This window comes from Ornithodoros turicata, chromosome 9 (assembly GCF_037126465.1).
Source record: "Ornithodoros turicata isolate Travis chromosome 9, ASM3712646v1, whole genome shotgun sequence".
Taxonomy (NCBI): domain Eukaryota; kingdom Metazoa; phylum Arthropoda; class Arachnida; order Ixodida; family Argasidae; genus Ornithodoros; species Ornithodoros turicata.
The window spans coordinates 29,733,413-29,751,415 of NC_088209.1; the positions used below are offsets into that span (position 1 = coordinate 29,733,413).

General features: G+C 45.6%; 1 protein-coding gene and 1 long non-coding RNA gene across 3 annotated transcripts in view; one reads left to right on the forward strand and one right to left on the reverse strand.

Annotated features, from left to right (window-relative positions):
* The window catches only part of LOC135368559 (uncharacterized), a 113,960-nt gene extending 96,399 nt beyond the window's left edge, over positions 1 to 17,561 (forward strand). The window contains exon 5 of the mRNA XM_064601938.1: positions 13,580 to 17,561. Coding sequence (XP_064458008.1) covers positions 13,580 to 14,992 — 1,413 coding nt within the window. The 3' untranslated portion in view covers positions 14,993 to 17,561. The remainder of the gene's footprint in view (positions 1 to 13,579) is intronic.
* The window catches only part of LOC135368568 (uncharacterized), a 109,406-nt gene that overhangs the window by 90,031 nt on the left and 1,372 nt on the right, over positions 1 to 18,003 (reverse strand). The window lies entirely within an intron of this gene.

Consider the following 18,003-nt stretch of genomic DNA (forward strand, 5'->3'; position numbering starts at 1 on the left):
AGATGTGCGAAAAAAAGCAATATCCGTCCACGCAACTATAGCCGTTGAAATACTGATTTCGAGATGAGGGTTGTGTTCCAATGTCAGTTATATGTAGATACCACACGCAAAATTTCATAAAGCTAGCCCTAGTAGCTTGTTGGGATAAACAAGAAGAGTGAACGGTATTGTCAAATCCGGTACCTCGGTTTTACAGTGACGTAAGATGGGGGGAGCGGGGGCATTGAGGTATACTTCGTCTTGACGCACGTCACAAAATACGACAGAAATGAAGGAGACTGATGAATTTTTTTGCGACATGATAAAACGTAAGCAGGAAGTCTCGACTAGAATTAGTGGCTTGACCGTTTAGCAGGACAAGAAAAACGTTGACAGTGACAGCTATTAACAGTGACGTCACAGCTATTTAACTATTTGGCGCGGAGACTTTGAGCGTCGTATTTAAGTTCCATAACGCAAAAGCGCTAAAACCAGGACGAACACAGACACACACAACATCGAGCGGTCGTATTTAAGACAACTTGTGAAGGCTTGGTCCGTGTCCGGACTTTCTTCAACGTACGGGATCTTCTTGGTGTTATGTCTTTTTTTTTATTATTTGACTCTAATGGCAACCCCGACACCACGAGAACACTTCATTGGTGCTGCTAGATGACGTCACGCCATAGAAGCACACCAAACCAACAATAAGCACCATGGGCGCCGTAACTTATAACACCGTGTGACTCGTAATCACGACCTCCTAAATCCATTCATTTTCGGATCTATTGTTTACAGTGAGTTATGCGTGTGCTTTTCCTCCATATTCCTACGACAATGACTCCAGTTGAGAAAAGCGTGCGCACATGCACAGCTCCGTTATCTGTGCGCTCACACAATTAGTAACTGGAATAATCATCTAAAAGTAAATTGTGCAGAGGTCGTGTCAGCGGCCTTATCTCGTTGACACTGTGGCCCGTAATGAAAAAGGTGCCCGTTCTCAGCAGCGGGTCCTCAGCATAAATAGTCATTAGGTTCGGACTATATGGGTCACTTTTAATTCGGTTTGCCGTGAAATTTGTTTGACCCAAAAAAAGAAAGGCGTTGCATTTACACGCGTGATTAGAAGCGCGGCGTATGCAGTCTGTGATGTGTATTCTTGCGAAATGAACTCTCCTTGCGCGATAATGTACGTTGGGGTCAGCAGTTTGCGTAGCGTTTAGATATAGTGTCTGGTCTAGCAACACTGCATTCCAGAAATGGCTGTGAAAACGAGAGAGGGATGTGAATGACCTTTATTTAACATACTGAGGATGCGCATCATGGTTCGATTGGCGTGCAGAGAGTCGTTGAAAAGGTTATGACGCCTTGATTGATGTCGTTGGTTGCACTATGCACGCATTATACTGCACGGCAGAGTGCTGTGGGAAAACGAATTACTTTTCTACGTGTCATACTTGGCGAGCTAGAAATCCTTCAACATACTTTCGCGTCGCGCTCAGAGGAACGACAGTTTCGGGCATTCCTATTGATTATCGTAAGCACGTGATCTCTCTCGCAGCCCGTCACTGGCGGGTCTGCACGGCGTGACATCACCGTCAGACGAGTTTCGGTATTCGCGGTGCCGTTTGTTTACATTTATTACACCGTTTCTTGTCAAAACTTGGAATGCAAGTCCATGTCGCGATGCAGACGACACGTCTTTTTCCTTTATCTGACAACGCCTCTACGTTCACGTTCAATTTATTGGACATACAGGAATGAATGATGATGGAAGCGTCTTCGAAGAACGAAACGTTTGCTTCCTGAGTATATGTAATGCGTACGTATGTACCGTGGAAAGCAAAAGGCAGGTCGCGGTCATGGCTTTTTTTACGTTGGAATGTCGCCGAATCTGCGTGACTGTTTCCATCGGAAACCTCGCCGACAAGCCCTCCGGCCCGCTTCCGAATAAAGCAGTACACCTTTCCATATGTATCTATATATAAAAGTATCGCTCTATTCTGGTGGCCATATACATATGGCCACCCCAGCAATCATCAATCTAGCGGAAAGAAGACCGGTTCGCATCCCTCGATGCAATCTGGCACTGACAGCAGACCTATAGAGACCATTCGGAGACCCCCGTACTTAGCGTCGTCGAACTGGCGTAGGAGGGTCGGACCAGTTGGAGTCGCTTCGTAATCGGTAAAAGCTATCCACGGGAGGATAGGTATAACGCCCTTTTCGGAGACCCCATTCCCACAGCTGCAAGACAGAGTGTTGGAACGGAGGTCCGATAAAGGGTTACCACGGGTGTTATGGGAAAGGAAGTCGTGCTGATCTGCATTGCGTTCGTGCGACCTTTGCGGTAGGCGAGGTTATCGCTTCGAATTTGTGGCGACTCAAAAGGGTGTGCTTTCGAAAGGGGACGAGAACGAAGTTCTTCGTCGCTGTGTAACCCCCGCGCATATATAGCATAGCAATTGTGTCGTAGAGATTGTATATGCATGACCACGTGCTCTGGAAGCCGAGAAAGGAAAGGCTTGTCAGTATCTGCGTGATTTAGATCAGATGTTGCGGAGGTACTTCGTGCTTGGAAATTGTGGGGTGTAATGGAGAAGGTGCCTCTTCAAAAGCGGAGGTCACCCACTTGCTTTGTCACTGTTCCCTGGCCTGTAGCTCCAGAGGTCTTTCTTGGGAACCATCTAGGATGTTTTATTTTCTCTCGCCTTCTTCCTCCTATGTACGACTCCATGGCGCCCACTTCTTTGCAACAGTCTTGCTATGTGGCAGTTGAGATGCTCTGCCTTTGATTTGTCAAGGATCAAACGCAGCGTGCTGATTTTTGCTTCTTGCGATTTGAATCCTTACAGGAACTTATCGGACTTATCGGAAGGTATCGGACGTGCACACCGAGTTCTAACCGCTGTGGTTGCATGTTAAGATTGAGGTAATGTGTACGGTGCACACTGTCTAAATGATTATTTCTAGCATCCCTGGTTCTCGAATGTAAACGGTTGGTTTAAATGCGGAGGTGTCGTACAGTGGAAAACCCAGTAGTTGAAGCACTAAATATTGGCGATTCGAAGCGGGGAAGGGGGCGCCACCCGCAGATAAGATGGAGGTGGAAATAGTTCTCATCAAAGTCGGGTGTTTCCCGAACAGTGCAAATTACAACTTATTTATTTAAAAAAATATGTTCTCAACCAGTACAATCGGCAAATTATAGGAAGCACCAACGTAAGCCGCTCTGCGCACGAAAAAACAAACAAACGTTAGAGTACACGGAACCAGTGGAGACATAGGCCTTAGCCACTGTTTTCTCTGGTAGCCGATCGCTCACTGTCTCCTTTTGCGTCATTCGGGGACTGCTTGGTCTTAACCAATATCTGCGGCCGCAGCGATTCTTTCAGTTACAACTGACAGCTGCGTCACTTCTGCGTAACGAACAGTTGTCATTATCGTCGTGCCGTATATGGGAACGAACGCCTTTCTTTCTTACCATTGTTAGGGACTCCTGGCGGCAATGCCGGAGTGTACGGATATAGGACCGATATCTATGCATATTGACGTTCTGTTCTCATTAAGTTTTCATGCGAGAACAGTTGCGCCGTAATTAGAACAGCGCCGATCAAAGAAGTGTCAAGTTTGTCAGTGAAAGATATAGCGGGAACAACAGCAGCGTATACGTTCGTTTCGTGTATTGTTTTTAAGAAAATGTATGCGCGGAAAGCGGGTGACGGTTAATCCTCATTTGCATTTTACTCGCTAATCAAAAACGACATAAGATAAGGACAGCTCTGCGTAGTTGCGCCAGTGACCTCTTGCGAGTTATACGCGACGCAATCGAGGATGGCTTGCATTGTCAGTACGAGCCACGAGGTTACATGTATCGTATCATAAAAGTAACGAGGGCTCATCTAAATCTAGCACGATGACTGGAATCAGGGCGTACAGCAGATGCCTCCGAAACACCTCCTCAGCTGTTCTTGTGTGTCTGTTCCTCACGTATGGTGCTTTCACCACAAATGAACTCTATATACGCATCCGCGAAAGTCGTATAGGAATAGCTGTAACTTTATAAACAATCAGTCAACAGCGATGACCGCAAACCAGGCCACTGCGCGATACTAGTTTTTAGCTAGCTGGCAGGACTATGTCGTATGCATGAAAATTCAGCTTGCATAGATACGAGGGGCACCAACCTTAAGTAAGGGAAGTTATGCTTATACGTGAAGGTGAACGGGTGAGGTTCTTTTACAATGGTCGCGCGTGAGTAAAATGGATATACGGGTCAAGCTCTCCGGTTATTAGCATTCCAAAATGACCGTGGTGAAAATGACGCTATCGTGATCAGCATAAGAACATCTCTCGTATTCCTGATTCGACGCGCACCCCTTTTTTTGTAATCGTATTCTGCAGCCCGTAGCTTTCAGACGTCTATTGCTGAAGTCCCTGATGTTGCGGGACACCAGCTGGACACCAAAAAATATCTTTCTTCGGCGCTTTGTTCCAGTCTGATATTTATTCTGCAGTGCCTAACACAGCTGTATACCGTATTTTCCGATCTATAACGCGCGCGTTATACAGTAAAAAGAGCGTTCTGAAGTGGTCCTGCGCGTTATCTATAACGGTGCGCGTTGTACACGGAAATATTTTCCTGCAAAGCTCCTTTTCAAGTCGGCAACGTACAAATTCTAGCCTCTTCCAGAGTGTGCTGTGGCTTTCTCCCATATCTCTTAGGGTCAGTTGACAAAACCGGCGAAAAGGTGCTGGAGTTCATAAAAGGTTAATGATGCTGCTTAAGGATGGTATTCAGCAGTCAATAATCTTGAATTCATTTCAGAAGAGTGGCGTGATTGAGAAGGGACGCGAAACGGAAAGCAGAGAGGAGACTGAAGTATACTATGACAGCGACGCTGTTGCATCGGAGTTGAACGGATTTGACTAGATGTGTTTCAAATATGGCATATGCATATATGATACACCGCTTCGGTTTGTTGTCTATACTGGCGGCAGAGAGAAGCTTGTAGCACCATTGCAGTGCGCGTTATACATCGAACATTTTTCAAATTCGGCCCGTTTTTAGGGGTGCGCGTTATACACCGGAAAGTACGGGTAATTGAAGTACACGTGCAGTCAGAGTACATGTCGAAGCACGTAGTGAGGGCCCTTGACTAAAGCGTACAGGAGGACGACAGCATTTCTCAGTCTTGCGTGTTATCTGCGTATAAGTCATCAACATGACCAGATCAGATAAGTAGCTCCGAAGGCAAGACAAGTTGTTTAGTGACGATACAGCCATAATGACCTCGTTTTTATGAGACTATAATTGCTACTAAACTACCACTGCCCTTCGGTCTGTTTCCGGTTAACCTGCTCCAAGCTCACACGCATATAAAACAGAGGAAATGCAATCAAGCCCAAGTACAACATCACGACAACAACGGCTCTCTTATATTTCACGCTCTATACGTAAGTAACCCCGTATAATTACCGCTATATACACACGGACAATAGATGCAATCGTCCCACATTCAACCGCTGAGAAACTATACAAAAGAATACTCTCCGCCAAGTTAAAATAGCAACAATGCACCACCCTATACACGATTTGAAAGACGACCACGAAAGTAATACACTTTCGCGGGCCGTTTTATGAACGCAGCCAAGGCACCGTATTGTTCAATATGCCTTATCAGATGAAAAGGCGCGATATGGTACGTAACGCCTCCAAAAATGTGAGCCTAATTGAGAGAACCGCAATTAGGATCGCGCGTTAGGTGTCTGTGTGAAAACAGCATGTGTATGCGGCGTCCACTTCCTCGATTTAGAAATAGACGTTCCTATCCTTCACTCTTATAGTCCAGCGAGAGCAATGGAACCACTTCGGAAGCTCGGAGCAGTGTATAATTTATGATTCACCAGAATGGGAACGTCCACGAATTAATGGCGCGGAGTTTATAACGGGGGCGATGTGCATATGTATCGACCTCTCTATTCCTGGTGCCGTTTGTAATGGTTTTATGGTTTTAAGTGGTTGATATAAACGTATTGTGTTATCAATCAGGATGCGGAAGCTGTCCTTACCAGCAGGGCGGAGCCTCCTTCTAAGTCAAGGAGTACACGCTTTCACAAAGACTGATTGCGGTCGTGTCAGTAATTTTCGCGGATTTCACAACGGGTTTATGCAGCTATGTTCGCCGTTCGGATTATCGGCGTTATACCGTTTTTGACGACCAGATAAAAAAATTACAACGTAATTTCGAAAGGTATACACGCCATATAGATCGCATTCTGCACGACTCTAGAATTGGTTGAACCGTATAGGAATGTGATTTAGGGTAAAACCCGAAAAACACCGACAAATTGCAAATTCAGCCGCCAATACCGGCACTATATGGAGGACGCTATGCGTTCCACATACCATGTCCATGCATTGTTCATGTAAAAGCCAGAAGCACTCCTCTTTTTTTTTCTTTTGTATTTCGACTTGAAAATTTGCTTTTCCACCTGGCATTGCCGGATTTCACGGCCCCTGAAATAACACCCGATTTTTACCCCAATTTTGAAAGAAACACAAAACTCGAAAACACAGGACCCTACAAATGAACCATCTGAAAGAACACAAAAAATAACGCATCCCCGAATGTCAAGTGTATACGAAATCGTGTCACCAACCTGCATAAGCCACAACTTAGTATAAAGCCCGGGCTAATCACGCGTGGTAGCCGATTTCATCCAATCAATCTAACAAAGCCGCTCAACAAAGGGATACCGCTGTACGTAATGCATCACGAAAGTTAAAATAAATAAACAAATCGAAACCGCCTTCGATGCCGATGCGTAACGACTTGTACACACAATACGTATTGTGATCTTGTTATCGTGCAAGCTCATGGGAAGCAGCTCGTCGTCGCCTCGCACTGCGAAGGACCTTTGTTGTAACGGCCTTGCCGACCGTTGTTTGTTGGATGAAAACACGGATGCAGCCATTGAGTGGGAGCCGTTTACCTTTTTAGCTGTGGGAAGCGCTTCATTAAGTAACTAGGAAGGGCACATATCGCGTCCGGCTACTTGCAAGAAAAACCGGTCTCGGTGAGAAACGGTCGAAAAATAAAGCACCCGGAGACACATATTGCCCTCGTGCATGCGTTGTGTGCATATGCTGCCAGGGAGGTCGCGTCTTTTATTTATATATGTCTGCGTCTAAGTGCAGGAGATGCACGCGACGCAGGTTGTAGATGTAGCCTGCGTCGACGCGTTTGCGTGAGTTGGTTGAAGCACTTCTCCAGCATAAGGATATGGGACATATATGTCATTTTAAAAGTACGTCCTTATTCATGTGTATAAGTATAATCTGAGTTGTTTAAGTGCCACAAATTTCTGAAAAGGAAAGTGCGAACTGGTGTGTCCCTCGCGTCACGAAATAGTGTTCTCCTCCGTGGACACCAGAAAAAAAAAAAAAAACGAAATGACCGAATACACGTCTTAATGTGCTGCCGCGCACACGACGATCTCCGGCAGAACGTTTCTGCACCACCGCTGAAACGGTCAAAGCTCGGAACCTAGTTGGCCTCGTTCGGGAAACGGGACTTTGATACGTGACTCTTTGGCATAAGGTCTTAAGGAGCCTCAGTCAGTTGGTCTTCGTCGCCTCTAACGCTAACCATCCAAGTGCTCTCAGCAACAGTGAAGAGATTGCCCGCACATTGTCACAAGTTCATAACAAGAACATAACATACATGTTGGAGTACTCGCCCCCTTCTGACCTTGGTAGTTACGCAGCATCTAATTATCAAAATTCACTTCATTCTCAACGACCCACTTCGTCCTATGCGACCATAAGGATCAACAAGACCCAAGGCGTCGCTACAATACAAATATTCCCTTGTATTGAAATGAACAACTTCCTCTTTTTCTTGTTGATAACTGTCGAGATTAGCCTCCACACACCCATAACAACGCGTCACCAACGCAGAGACAGGCTTGTGTCTTTAAAATATCTACGGTACAGGAGACGGTTATCGACTACCGCAGCAGCATAACAGTGTACAGCATAACAGTGGCAGGCTGTATTGTTTTCTAGCCTCTTCTGCACGGAACACGGCTGCACCGTTCCGGGACCAGATCCATAAATTTGCCTTTCGCAGCCTAAAAAAAGTACACACCAAATTACTCCACGTTAAACCGAATTACCCCAAGACACAATGGAAGCCCTGTCCGAGCCACTTTAAATTACTTCGAATGACCAAGGGGGGTCCAACGATAAGTATAATACCTCCGCGAGGCCAAGCCGCGTACCATCATCCTAAGCTTCAGGCATGAAACTGTGTCTCATGAATGCGGTTACGTATAAGGGCGCAATGACCTTTTTATCAAAATGACTGCGTGATTCGACGGTTAGATCGTGATTTTACGATTTCCGACCCTATTTCAAAATGGTTTTATAATAAGTGGGGCTGGCGACGACCACAGGAGGATTTTATCTTTCTTTCCCCGTTGTTAGTGGGGGTATCTAGGAGTCACATCAGAATCGTAATGTACGGGGCGTTTATCTGGCAAAGGGATGATCTCCGCTTATGGTCACCTGAAGAGAATTGGGTTGGAGGACTGTGCGTGGGCGAATCTGCACGCAGAGAGATCGACGTGGTAATACTCAAAGGTATAGTAATTTTGTTATGTTCGTTACGAAGTATCCTGTTGCTACGAAGTATCCTAGAGTTACGTAGAGCCCGTACTGATCAAGTATAGCTATGCACTGCGTCTGGAACGAGACAGTCGATTGTATTGCGTATTTTGACCCTTAGATCGGTTTAGTACCTGATAGACAGTTCTCAATCGCTTCGCAGTTCACCCTTCACTCGAGTATACTGCGCTGCAATTACTTTGGCGTTTCCCAGTTATTGGTGGTCAATCACAGTCACGGGCAGGTTACTATTAAAAAGGGGACTACGTTACGGTTACAGTTAGCCCGCAAAAAATAGTGACTGATTTACAGGAAGAGGAGCGGGGTCGAAATAACGCAGCGGACTCCCGTGTCACCTTACGGTATGGTATGGTATGGTACCGTAGGGGTACAGGACAGCAATAGTATTATTGTGACTCAGTCTTTTTTTTTTAATATTATAGCTACAGTTACCACATCAAATTAACTTAGTTACTTTACAATTAAATGTTTAAAAAAGCTAAACAAATGCAACTAAAAATTGTTTTAGCGCTTGTACTGTCCAAGCATAGAATACTGTGTTATAAGCTAAGTGTCCCCCAAACTAAGTGAAACCCCCAGCGGGGGGCCTTAACGTAATTAAATAAACAGATGATTTCCTATGCGCCAGTCTATGGGAGTTAGGATCATAGGTGACCCGGGCTCGAATATGGACGCCGCCTGTGCTATCTGGGTGTCTTCCCTGGGTTTTCCACGGACGCCTTAAGACAAATATCGGCACAGTTCGCTGTGAAGTCGGCCCAGGACGCACCCCCCCCCCTGCGATAATCGTGACGTTGCCAGGGTTGTTTGGTTTTTATCCTCACATTTTTATACGGATCCTTTTTTTTTTTTTTTTAGATTTTCTCCAGATGTGATGTGAAAGACAATCTGAATTCAATGTCACACGGAAAACTCCCGGTTTATTTTCTTGTAGTGTAAGGCTGTTTGCAAAAGCCCAGGTACGCGTAACATCAGCTTTTAATTTTGAAACTTTTATCATAACTTATACAATTACATTACTACTTAACTATTACAAGTCGCTCGTATATACTCTCCAAAAATATCAAAAAAATATCCGGGTTTTATCTAAAAAAGCCCACTGGAGAGGATCTTTTTAAAAATATCCGGATATCTTTCAACCCTAGACGTTGCCCTCCTGGGTGTGGCTCGTTTCTGTTTACGGCCTTTTTCTCCTCCAATGTTATACCACTAGGTTACCACTAATGTTATACCACTAAGTGGAAAGGATATATAGAGTGTTGTCCCCCTGGAAAAAGAAAGTGCGCAACATGTCAGCGCAGAGCGATAGAACAGTTCAGGCATCTGACGACGTTATGCATCGTTTGTAACTCCGTTTTCGTCACAGTTCGTCGGCGGTTTCCGACGACAAAGCAGTACAGACATTGCAAAGGTACATCTTTTGTACCGCGCACGGACAAGGCACGATCTTGCAATGCACCACATTGTCTCGCGATAATATGTAGGACATTTGTTGCCTTTCTATTAGCAGGTGATGCAGGACACTCATTCAGCCCGAAATTCGGAGAGTAGTAGCCATATACTACAAACATATATATATGTAGTTAGTTATGGATCTTGTATCCATCGACAACGTATGGGATAGAAATCAACTGGGGAGCGACTGTCACGTGGTCTCTTGGGGGCGCTTTCTGGTTTACAGGAGAGTGTGGTAGGAACGGAGGCGCGAGTATATCACGTGTTGTGGGAGGGTGCGTGGGGCTGCGGTGGTAGCCGTGTAACGGACGAACGGACGGGACGCTTTCGACGAAATAGTAAAACTCGTGCACACGAAGTAGAGAAAGTTCTGACCGCACTCTGAACCACGACGAGGAGGAGACATATCCTTAGCCAGTATATTGCGTTGTGCCCGCCGTGATGCAGACGGCATAATTCTGGTATCACCCGATGATATGAGCTTCGTATTGAACAATCCAAGAAAAAATTCTTCAGTTCTCACTAGAGATGGGATGAATCCAGAATTATCCGAATCCAAGGTAGGTTCTGGGAATCTACGAATCTTACGAATCCTTTCTTTAAAATAAGGCTGAAAAAAAAAGAAAAAAAAAACAGGGGAAAAAAACTTCTACTGTAAAGTGTAAAGTTGGAGCAGAATTTGATATTGTTTAATGCGAAATAAATAATAGTTCACGTTCAGGAGCGAACACACGCGTATACTTCTTCTTAAATGTAATTTATTTAACATGTTGTTCATCGACTACAGGAAATACAAAACTCTTCGAGTCTGAACTCTTTCCGTGAAACTAAGGAACAATCAAAAGCAAAACCATGTTACTTTAGACCTGTAATGAGATTTCTTGCTTGGGCGGTGATGGTGAAAACTGCTCGCCGGGTTCCTGCTTGAACTCTTTCAGTCCAGAGCAGTGTAAACAAACAAACACGAAAACACCCGCCGGCCAATCAGAATTTCGATAGACTCCGGAGGCGCCGGTTTTAACACGAAACAAACGTGGTTGGTGGATTCGAAAGATTCGATTCGCCGTTTTGGATTCGAGGATTCGGTTGGCCCATCCCCAGTTTTCACAAACCGCGTAAGCCCGATAAACACCAACACTGTGGAGGGAGTCCGCTTTGTGCTCCGGACGTGGCTACGGATTAGTGTGCGAAACTGTTATTATTTCGAACGAAATATTGTGCGTAATATGCGCGTTTATACAGAACAACAGCATACGCCTTCATTTTTATTTATTTTTTTAAATCTCAAATAGGAAATGATCGAATCGTTCCCCTGTTCGTTTGGAATGACCAAATATACTCAGAAGACGTCGAAAGCTTTTCCCCCTGCACTGCGCGTAAACTCGCGAACTATATACATACAATCCTCAGGGAACTGTACACTTCCGGTTTGTTACCTTCCTACAAGTCGTACTGATTTCCACGCACTTCAGCAAACAGAAAGAAAAAAATTAAAAAGAATCAACACGCACGTACGTTACGTTGGCACAAAGCATATCCCATTCACTTTCAAGGCATGATTTCCGCAAAAAAAATTGTGCTGCCTTCCACATTCAGTTGTCTTCCTAGAACAGAAGCAACCTACGCCGCTGAGCGTGCTCTCCTTTCATGCTTCACTAATTTTTCATTCTTCTTTCATTTCGTACGAGTTATACGTACGAGTTCTAAGTTCCGTTACATTTCGCTCCGGAGTGCAGCTGCAATCTTTCGATAGACCATAGAGAAACTAGATGGAGGTGGGCATAGTAAAGACGCGCCGTACCGACGAATTTTGCTATAGAAAATATACTTGTTCATTATGACACGTGAGTCTTAGACTGAGTGAGTGAGCCATCAGGACATCTTGCACGTTGTCGGTTGTTTTTTTTCCCCCTTTTTTTTCTACCTACTCTCTTCACCACCCCGGTGTACTTCTACGTTCCCTCCACCTTCACCTCCTACATGTCTTCTGCCTTCTCCCTACCTCCCCCTTCTACTCTCCATCTACATTGTCTGCACCCTTTCCTACACCCCTTCAATCCTCATGTATCTAACTCAGGGGCGGATCCAGGATTTTTCTGAGGAGGGGGCCCAGCCATGGACAGCATGCTAGATACGCGATCTAGGTTTAATTAAACACTATGTAACTCTAGAAATTGAGGAGGGAGTCAGGACATCCTGACCTCCCCCCCCCCCCTTCTAGATCCGCCCATGATCTAACTCCATCGGCACTATTCGTTCATTGCGTGAACGACGCACAGTGGAAAAGCAGATGATGGACGAACCGAAAGGAAGCGATGGAGATGGATACCTATACTTTCGTATCTTCTATCTTGATCTGTGTCGATACACTGTCAAGTTTATTCCTGCTCTGCCGCTCTCGATCTAAACGTGTCCCGTACGAGAGTAATTTATACGCTCACTTGTACGTGTATCCGGTATGTTCGGCTACGAGTCATGCCTGTACTTCGAGGTATGCACTTGGCTGCAATGCATGGGTCGCAGTAACAGTAGCCGATGAGAGGCGAATAAAGGGGGGGGGGGGACTTTAGGAAGATTTACAGTTACCTGGTCCACAGCCTGGACATGCATACTGATGCCCGTTGAACCTGTTCTAATAGGCTGCACCTCAATGGGCAATTAGCGGCTTCCCATGGAGTGGGAACAGGATCCGCGGACGCCCACACCTGTTGCTTGACGGCACCATTAATTGATGATCATTGTCGGCCTTAATTTGCTTCAAATGCTAAACGGGGGATACTGGCTTCGTTGTCCCCTTTATCAAATTCGGTGGGACGGCCTTACGGTCGCTGAACTCCGTATTATATCCTCCTGGATGGGATTGAGAATAGGACATAGCGAAAAACAGTATTAGTCGCATGTATATATATGGGGTGCATGTCGTGAGGGTGAAAACAGTTTTTGTTACACCCTGCACTTGTTCTGCCCAAAGCGCGTAGGTGCCCTAGGTGGTCTTTCCAAAATCATCTAAGAACATTATCTACAGAGCATCGAAACGAAATGGTTTCATTTCGGTGGACTAATCCCAGCGGACTAATGTGATGATGACCATGATCCAATTAATATCGACAATCTAAGCCAGTGGAACAGTAGCGTACCCAGAAAAATGTTTGGGGTGGTGTTCCAAGGGGGCCTTACACACAGAGGGGGATTTGACCCTTGTTTTCCTTTTCCCAAACCCAAATGCACTACTAAAGGTACAAGTTCATGGGGCTTGAATCCTGAACCCCAGCCCCCACCAGTCGCGCCACTCCAGTGGAACATGCATCGAGAGTCGTGAGCATGAGCATGCCACTGAAAGTGAACATCCACTTGAACATTTTACGCCGTCCATCTTGTATATTTGTATCGTAGACGAACAAACTCTCCAAACAGCGTGTTTAATTCCTGCCTTACTTTCTTTTTTGATTCCAGCCGAGGTCGTCCAGCACCACCCGTGTACGTGACCACACTTCCAGCAACAGCGAGACGCCGGACGCCAGTCTCGACCGCCGCTCTCGCAGCTCCAGGAGCTCCTTTCGCATCCCTCGCAAGTGCGAAGAACCAGTCTCGACCTTCCCATATAGACACCGGAGTGCTTCGCCAGCCGCCCGCAAGAATGGTGGCAACCGTCACACGCTGCCACCACCAGCCCCTACCCGTCGCTTACCATCCACTTCTGAAGTCCGCACCCCGCCACTTCAACGAAGAAGCTACCGGCACCAACGGGCCCTGCCGCCCGTGCCTTTCCGACCCCCTGAGCGGCTAAATAACGGCGGTCCACGGCAGGATGATCGATACAAACTCACAAACTTCACCAACAACGCACTTGAACCCGGAAAGAATAACTACGAGGACTTCCACAACAGGCAGAGAATGTCTTTACCCGACCCACGGAGAAGCAGCATAGCGGGGCCGTTCGACGTTGGCAACGCAAAAACAACCAGGGTCTTCCCCTCGCAGCTCAAGAGTGAAAGCTTTAGGAGGGAAACGACATTCCCGGCGAAAAACTATCCAGACTACAACAGGCCACCTCACGTCAGTGCTGAAGACCTCAAAAGTATGCAGAAGGTGGGCGAAAGGCCACGTTCCTTCGCCAGTATCAAGAACTTGCAGTGTGCTCCTATGGTCATCACTAAAGTGGCACCAGCTCCCAGTACAAGGCGAACGACGTTCACGACCAGCGACACAGTCACGCTCAAGAACATCCAGAACCTCAGCTCGGTTGGGGCGCTCGATAAGGCAAAACCATTGGAACACGCCCTCAATAACTTGCAGACGTCACAACCAACATCTAACACAACGACGATTTCAATCAAACAGACCAATGCTAAAGTGAGCGATGCTGACGCTTCTGACGCTGCTAAAAGGCTAGCAACCAACTTGATCCTCGAAGAAAAGATAGAGTCTCAAAGGAAGATAGCCCCCGAACGCACAGTGGGGCCAGCAAAAAGGATTGTTGAAGAACAGTCTGTGCAATCGACAGTCGAATCCACCGGAGGCAAACTTGGAAACTTAAAGAGTACAGTGGACGTCAACATGGAAGTCGTCCAACAACTTGGCAATACGAGAACGGTGACGAATATTTCAACCTTCTTGTCACGCGGTGGAGCCAAGACGGAGACAACGCAGGAGTCTGGCCAAAATCCTGTTGTGATTAGCAAGCCTGTTGTCATCAAGCCAACTAAACAGTGCAAGAGCACCCGTGGAAGCGACAGTTCTCTGTACTTGCCTTCCCGAACCAAGCTGGCGGAAGCAAAGGCAGCATTCTTCGCCGATTCGAGCAACAAAGGAAGCGCTGATGACAGCGGCTTTATCTCCACGTCACCACAGCCAGTGCCTGTTTGAGTGTTGCAGTACGTGCATGTTCTCATTGTATCTTCCTTGAGTGACTGTATGCAAAGTTGATGTGCAGCTTCAGAATGTCCTGGTTCATGTGGCAACCCCTAACGCCACCAGCTGTCGCAGACGTCGGACCACGGACAAAGTTGAGTGCGCAAGCTTCATGAGGGAATCCCAAGCCTGCTTAGCACTGCCAATAGATATCTGCAGTTTTCCGAACTCTATTTCGAGTAAGAGTTACCCCAAAACCAGCTCGACACATTAAAAAAAAAAAAACATTCATGTGAATGGCAAAGGCGTATCGCTAAAAGTGAGCATAAGATGAGTGTGCGTTCTAAACTCAACATAAAGTACGTTGCTTAGAGTCACTTTTGTCTCTGATGTGTGGCTTGATGATGTTAGCACTTTGCTGGTGTTGTTGGACCATGACAACACGCAAAGTGGAGGCATGCTTTAACCAGCTAGGAGCATTGGGTCATTGGCTGTTCTACCTCAGAGCATCCAACGCTATGCAATCCTAGTTAATTCATGAAGTCTGCCTTCTCGCACGCCAGTGCTCCCACACTGATATAACAGTGAGAAGGCATTCACTAACGATACTTATCAGCCACGTGCACTTACTGTATGCTCACATGACTACGGTAGACAGAGACTTAGCAGCCTAGTATGTACCGGCTGTATTGACATACTTTAAACAATATCGGTTCACAGACATTCTCGGATAGCGGGAACCTGATACAACTCTTTTTGATATTGGACAATCATGCTTGAGAGCGTGTACGAGAGAATTTCGTATAATAGCGTTAATTTTGTGATGCGCCTTCGAAATGCTCTGAAAGTAATTATTCTATGAGAAATGTTCAGTTTGCTAATGTTCACTTGAACACTTTAGATCATTCAAACAGTCTTTCTGAAGAACTGTGTACAAGCTAACAGAAAAAGTTTAGCAACTGAAAACTATGCTAACGATGCTCTTAAATGGCATATTTCAAAATGTGACTTGCAGTTTCGTTTAAAGGCATCTGTGCAACAGTGCGAGGTTGACCCCTCTTGAACCTGCAACACGCAAATTCTTACTCCCACCCTTCGCCATACTGCCAGGCCGTGAAAAAATAAAGGAAGTGTTGGGGAACCCCACTAACATAGAAAGAGAAACTTTTACGTCATACTTAACAAACACTTAAGAATCATCTATTACCACAGAAAATAAGACACGAAACAGGGTCATCCATTTCAGAAGAATCTACCATGAGCCGCTTTGATGTCACTGTATATGACAGTGTTGTATGACTGTATACAGGTGCCCTCCTATATCTGACCGCTTCCCTTCATTTCATAAGGAGCTCTTCACTTTCTGGTTCAATAGCTGTTCAGAGTGCATTTGCTGCCCCTCTACATAGTGCAACTCGTTTTGCTTGACAGTTTCGTGAAAGCAATTCCGTCGAATATCGAGTTTACTGAATGTGGCAACAGCAGTAGACGACTTCAGATGGTCCCAGAGTTCTTAGCGCCGCTTTGAACGGTGGGAACACACGATATCGGAAAGGAGGAGGATGTCTCCAAACTGTTTCGATTTCCCCTCTCTCGACCCACTGCCCACTACATGTCATGGTCAGCAAAAATGAAACGTGACAGACCGTTCTCACTTCCCCCATGACAGTCAGCGCCCAGGATGCAAGAGGGGTGCAAGGAGCGCTGGGATTTCCTGAAATTGTCTACTAACGAAAGGTAGACCTAAAGGAAGGGTAGTTGGGTCCACAATCTCCATTCCACACTTGACTTCCCGCAGGGGATGACAGACGGCGTGCCAAATGAAAGTGAAAGAGAGCTGAAGTTCCATGTAAGCAGTTTGTGTTGTGCCAAACTGAGTGACAGTTTGTTGCCCCTACTTACAAGCTATATTCCATATATACTCTATACGACAGGCACGTATAGAAAAGAGCTCTTCTCTCGGCATTACAGCCTCCTGTATCCACCCGACATGGTGGCTGACATGTCGAGTATACGAGGCATGTTTTCCGTTATTAATATCTACCATTTCGACCTGTCATATCACTATGACTTTATGACATTATGATCCAGATGGATGTATTTCTATACAACATATTTTTGTCTGCAAACACACAATTATATAAATTACAACTTCTTGCCAGAGATGAATGATGTATAGGTTTAGCCTTGATGTACATAAACGTTATATGACTTATATGACTTTTTCACGGAGCATGTAGTATCTGTGATGGGGAGTTTTGAAGACCAGATTTATACAGGCCAGTGCAGCAAGCCTTCAAAACCACTGCTGAAATATATAACATTTCTATGTGTGTTGGCACCAGCCCAGTGTTATTTGACATATTTCGTGTTCCTTCTTTTTACGCAGCAAAAAAAGTTTCTCACTGACTTTGAGAACAGGTGAGAGATGAAGTAACCAATACGTACTGTTCTGGCTGCATGAAACGAATGCAGTATGCAATGTACTATTTTTGTATGCAGTCTTTACTTTTATATAACATGAGCTGTGTGAGAAATGTTTTTGAGTAGAGATTTTGTAAATAAAATTAATGAATGTCACAGAGTTATTTGCTGTTTCTTTGACCTTTTCATGTGTGGTTTCATGACGTCAGATATCAGCTTTTGCGGTGAAACAATAGTTTAGGACAATAGTGTATACACAAGCTTTTCATGGTAAGTTTTGTATACAGTCCCTGGTTATGATGCTGCAGGCAAGTCAGGCAAGTGTTCTCATCTTCTCAACTGTTGAGCACAGCACCCACTGGCATAGCCTAGGGGGGAGGGTGGGCTCTGGGAGTTCAACCCCCCCAAATGGTACCTTTGGTAGTGCATTTGGGAGAGGGAAACGAGGGGAAATCCTCCTCTCCCATGTTAAGTCCCCATAGAACACCTCCCAAAATATTTTTCTGGCTACACAGCTATAGAAGCCTTTAACACGGATATGTTTCTGAATGTCCATGATGGTGTGTTTCAGTGAAATCCTGATATGAACGTATAAAACTGCC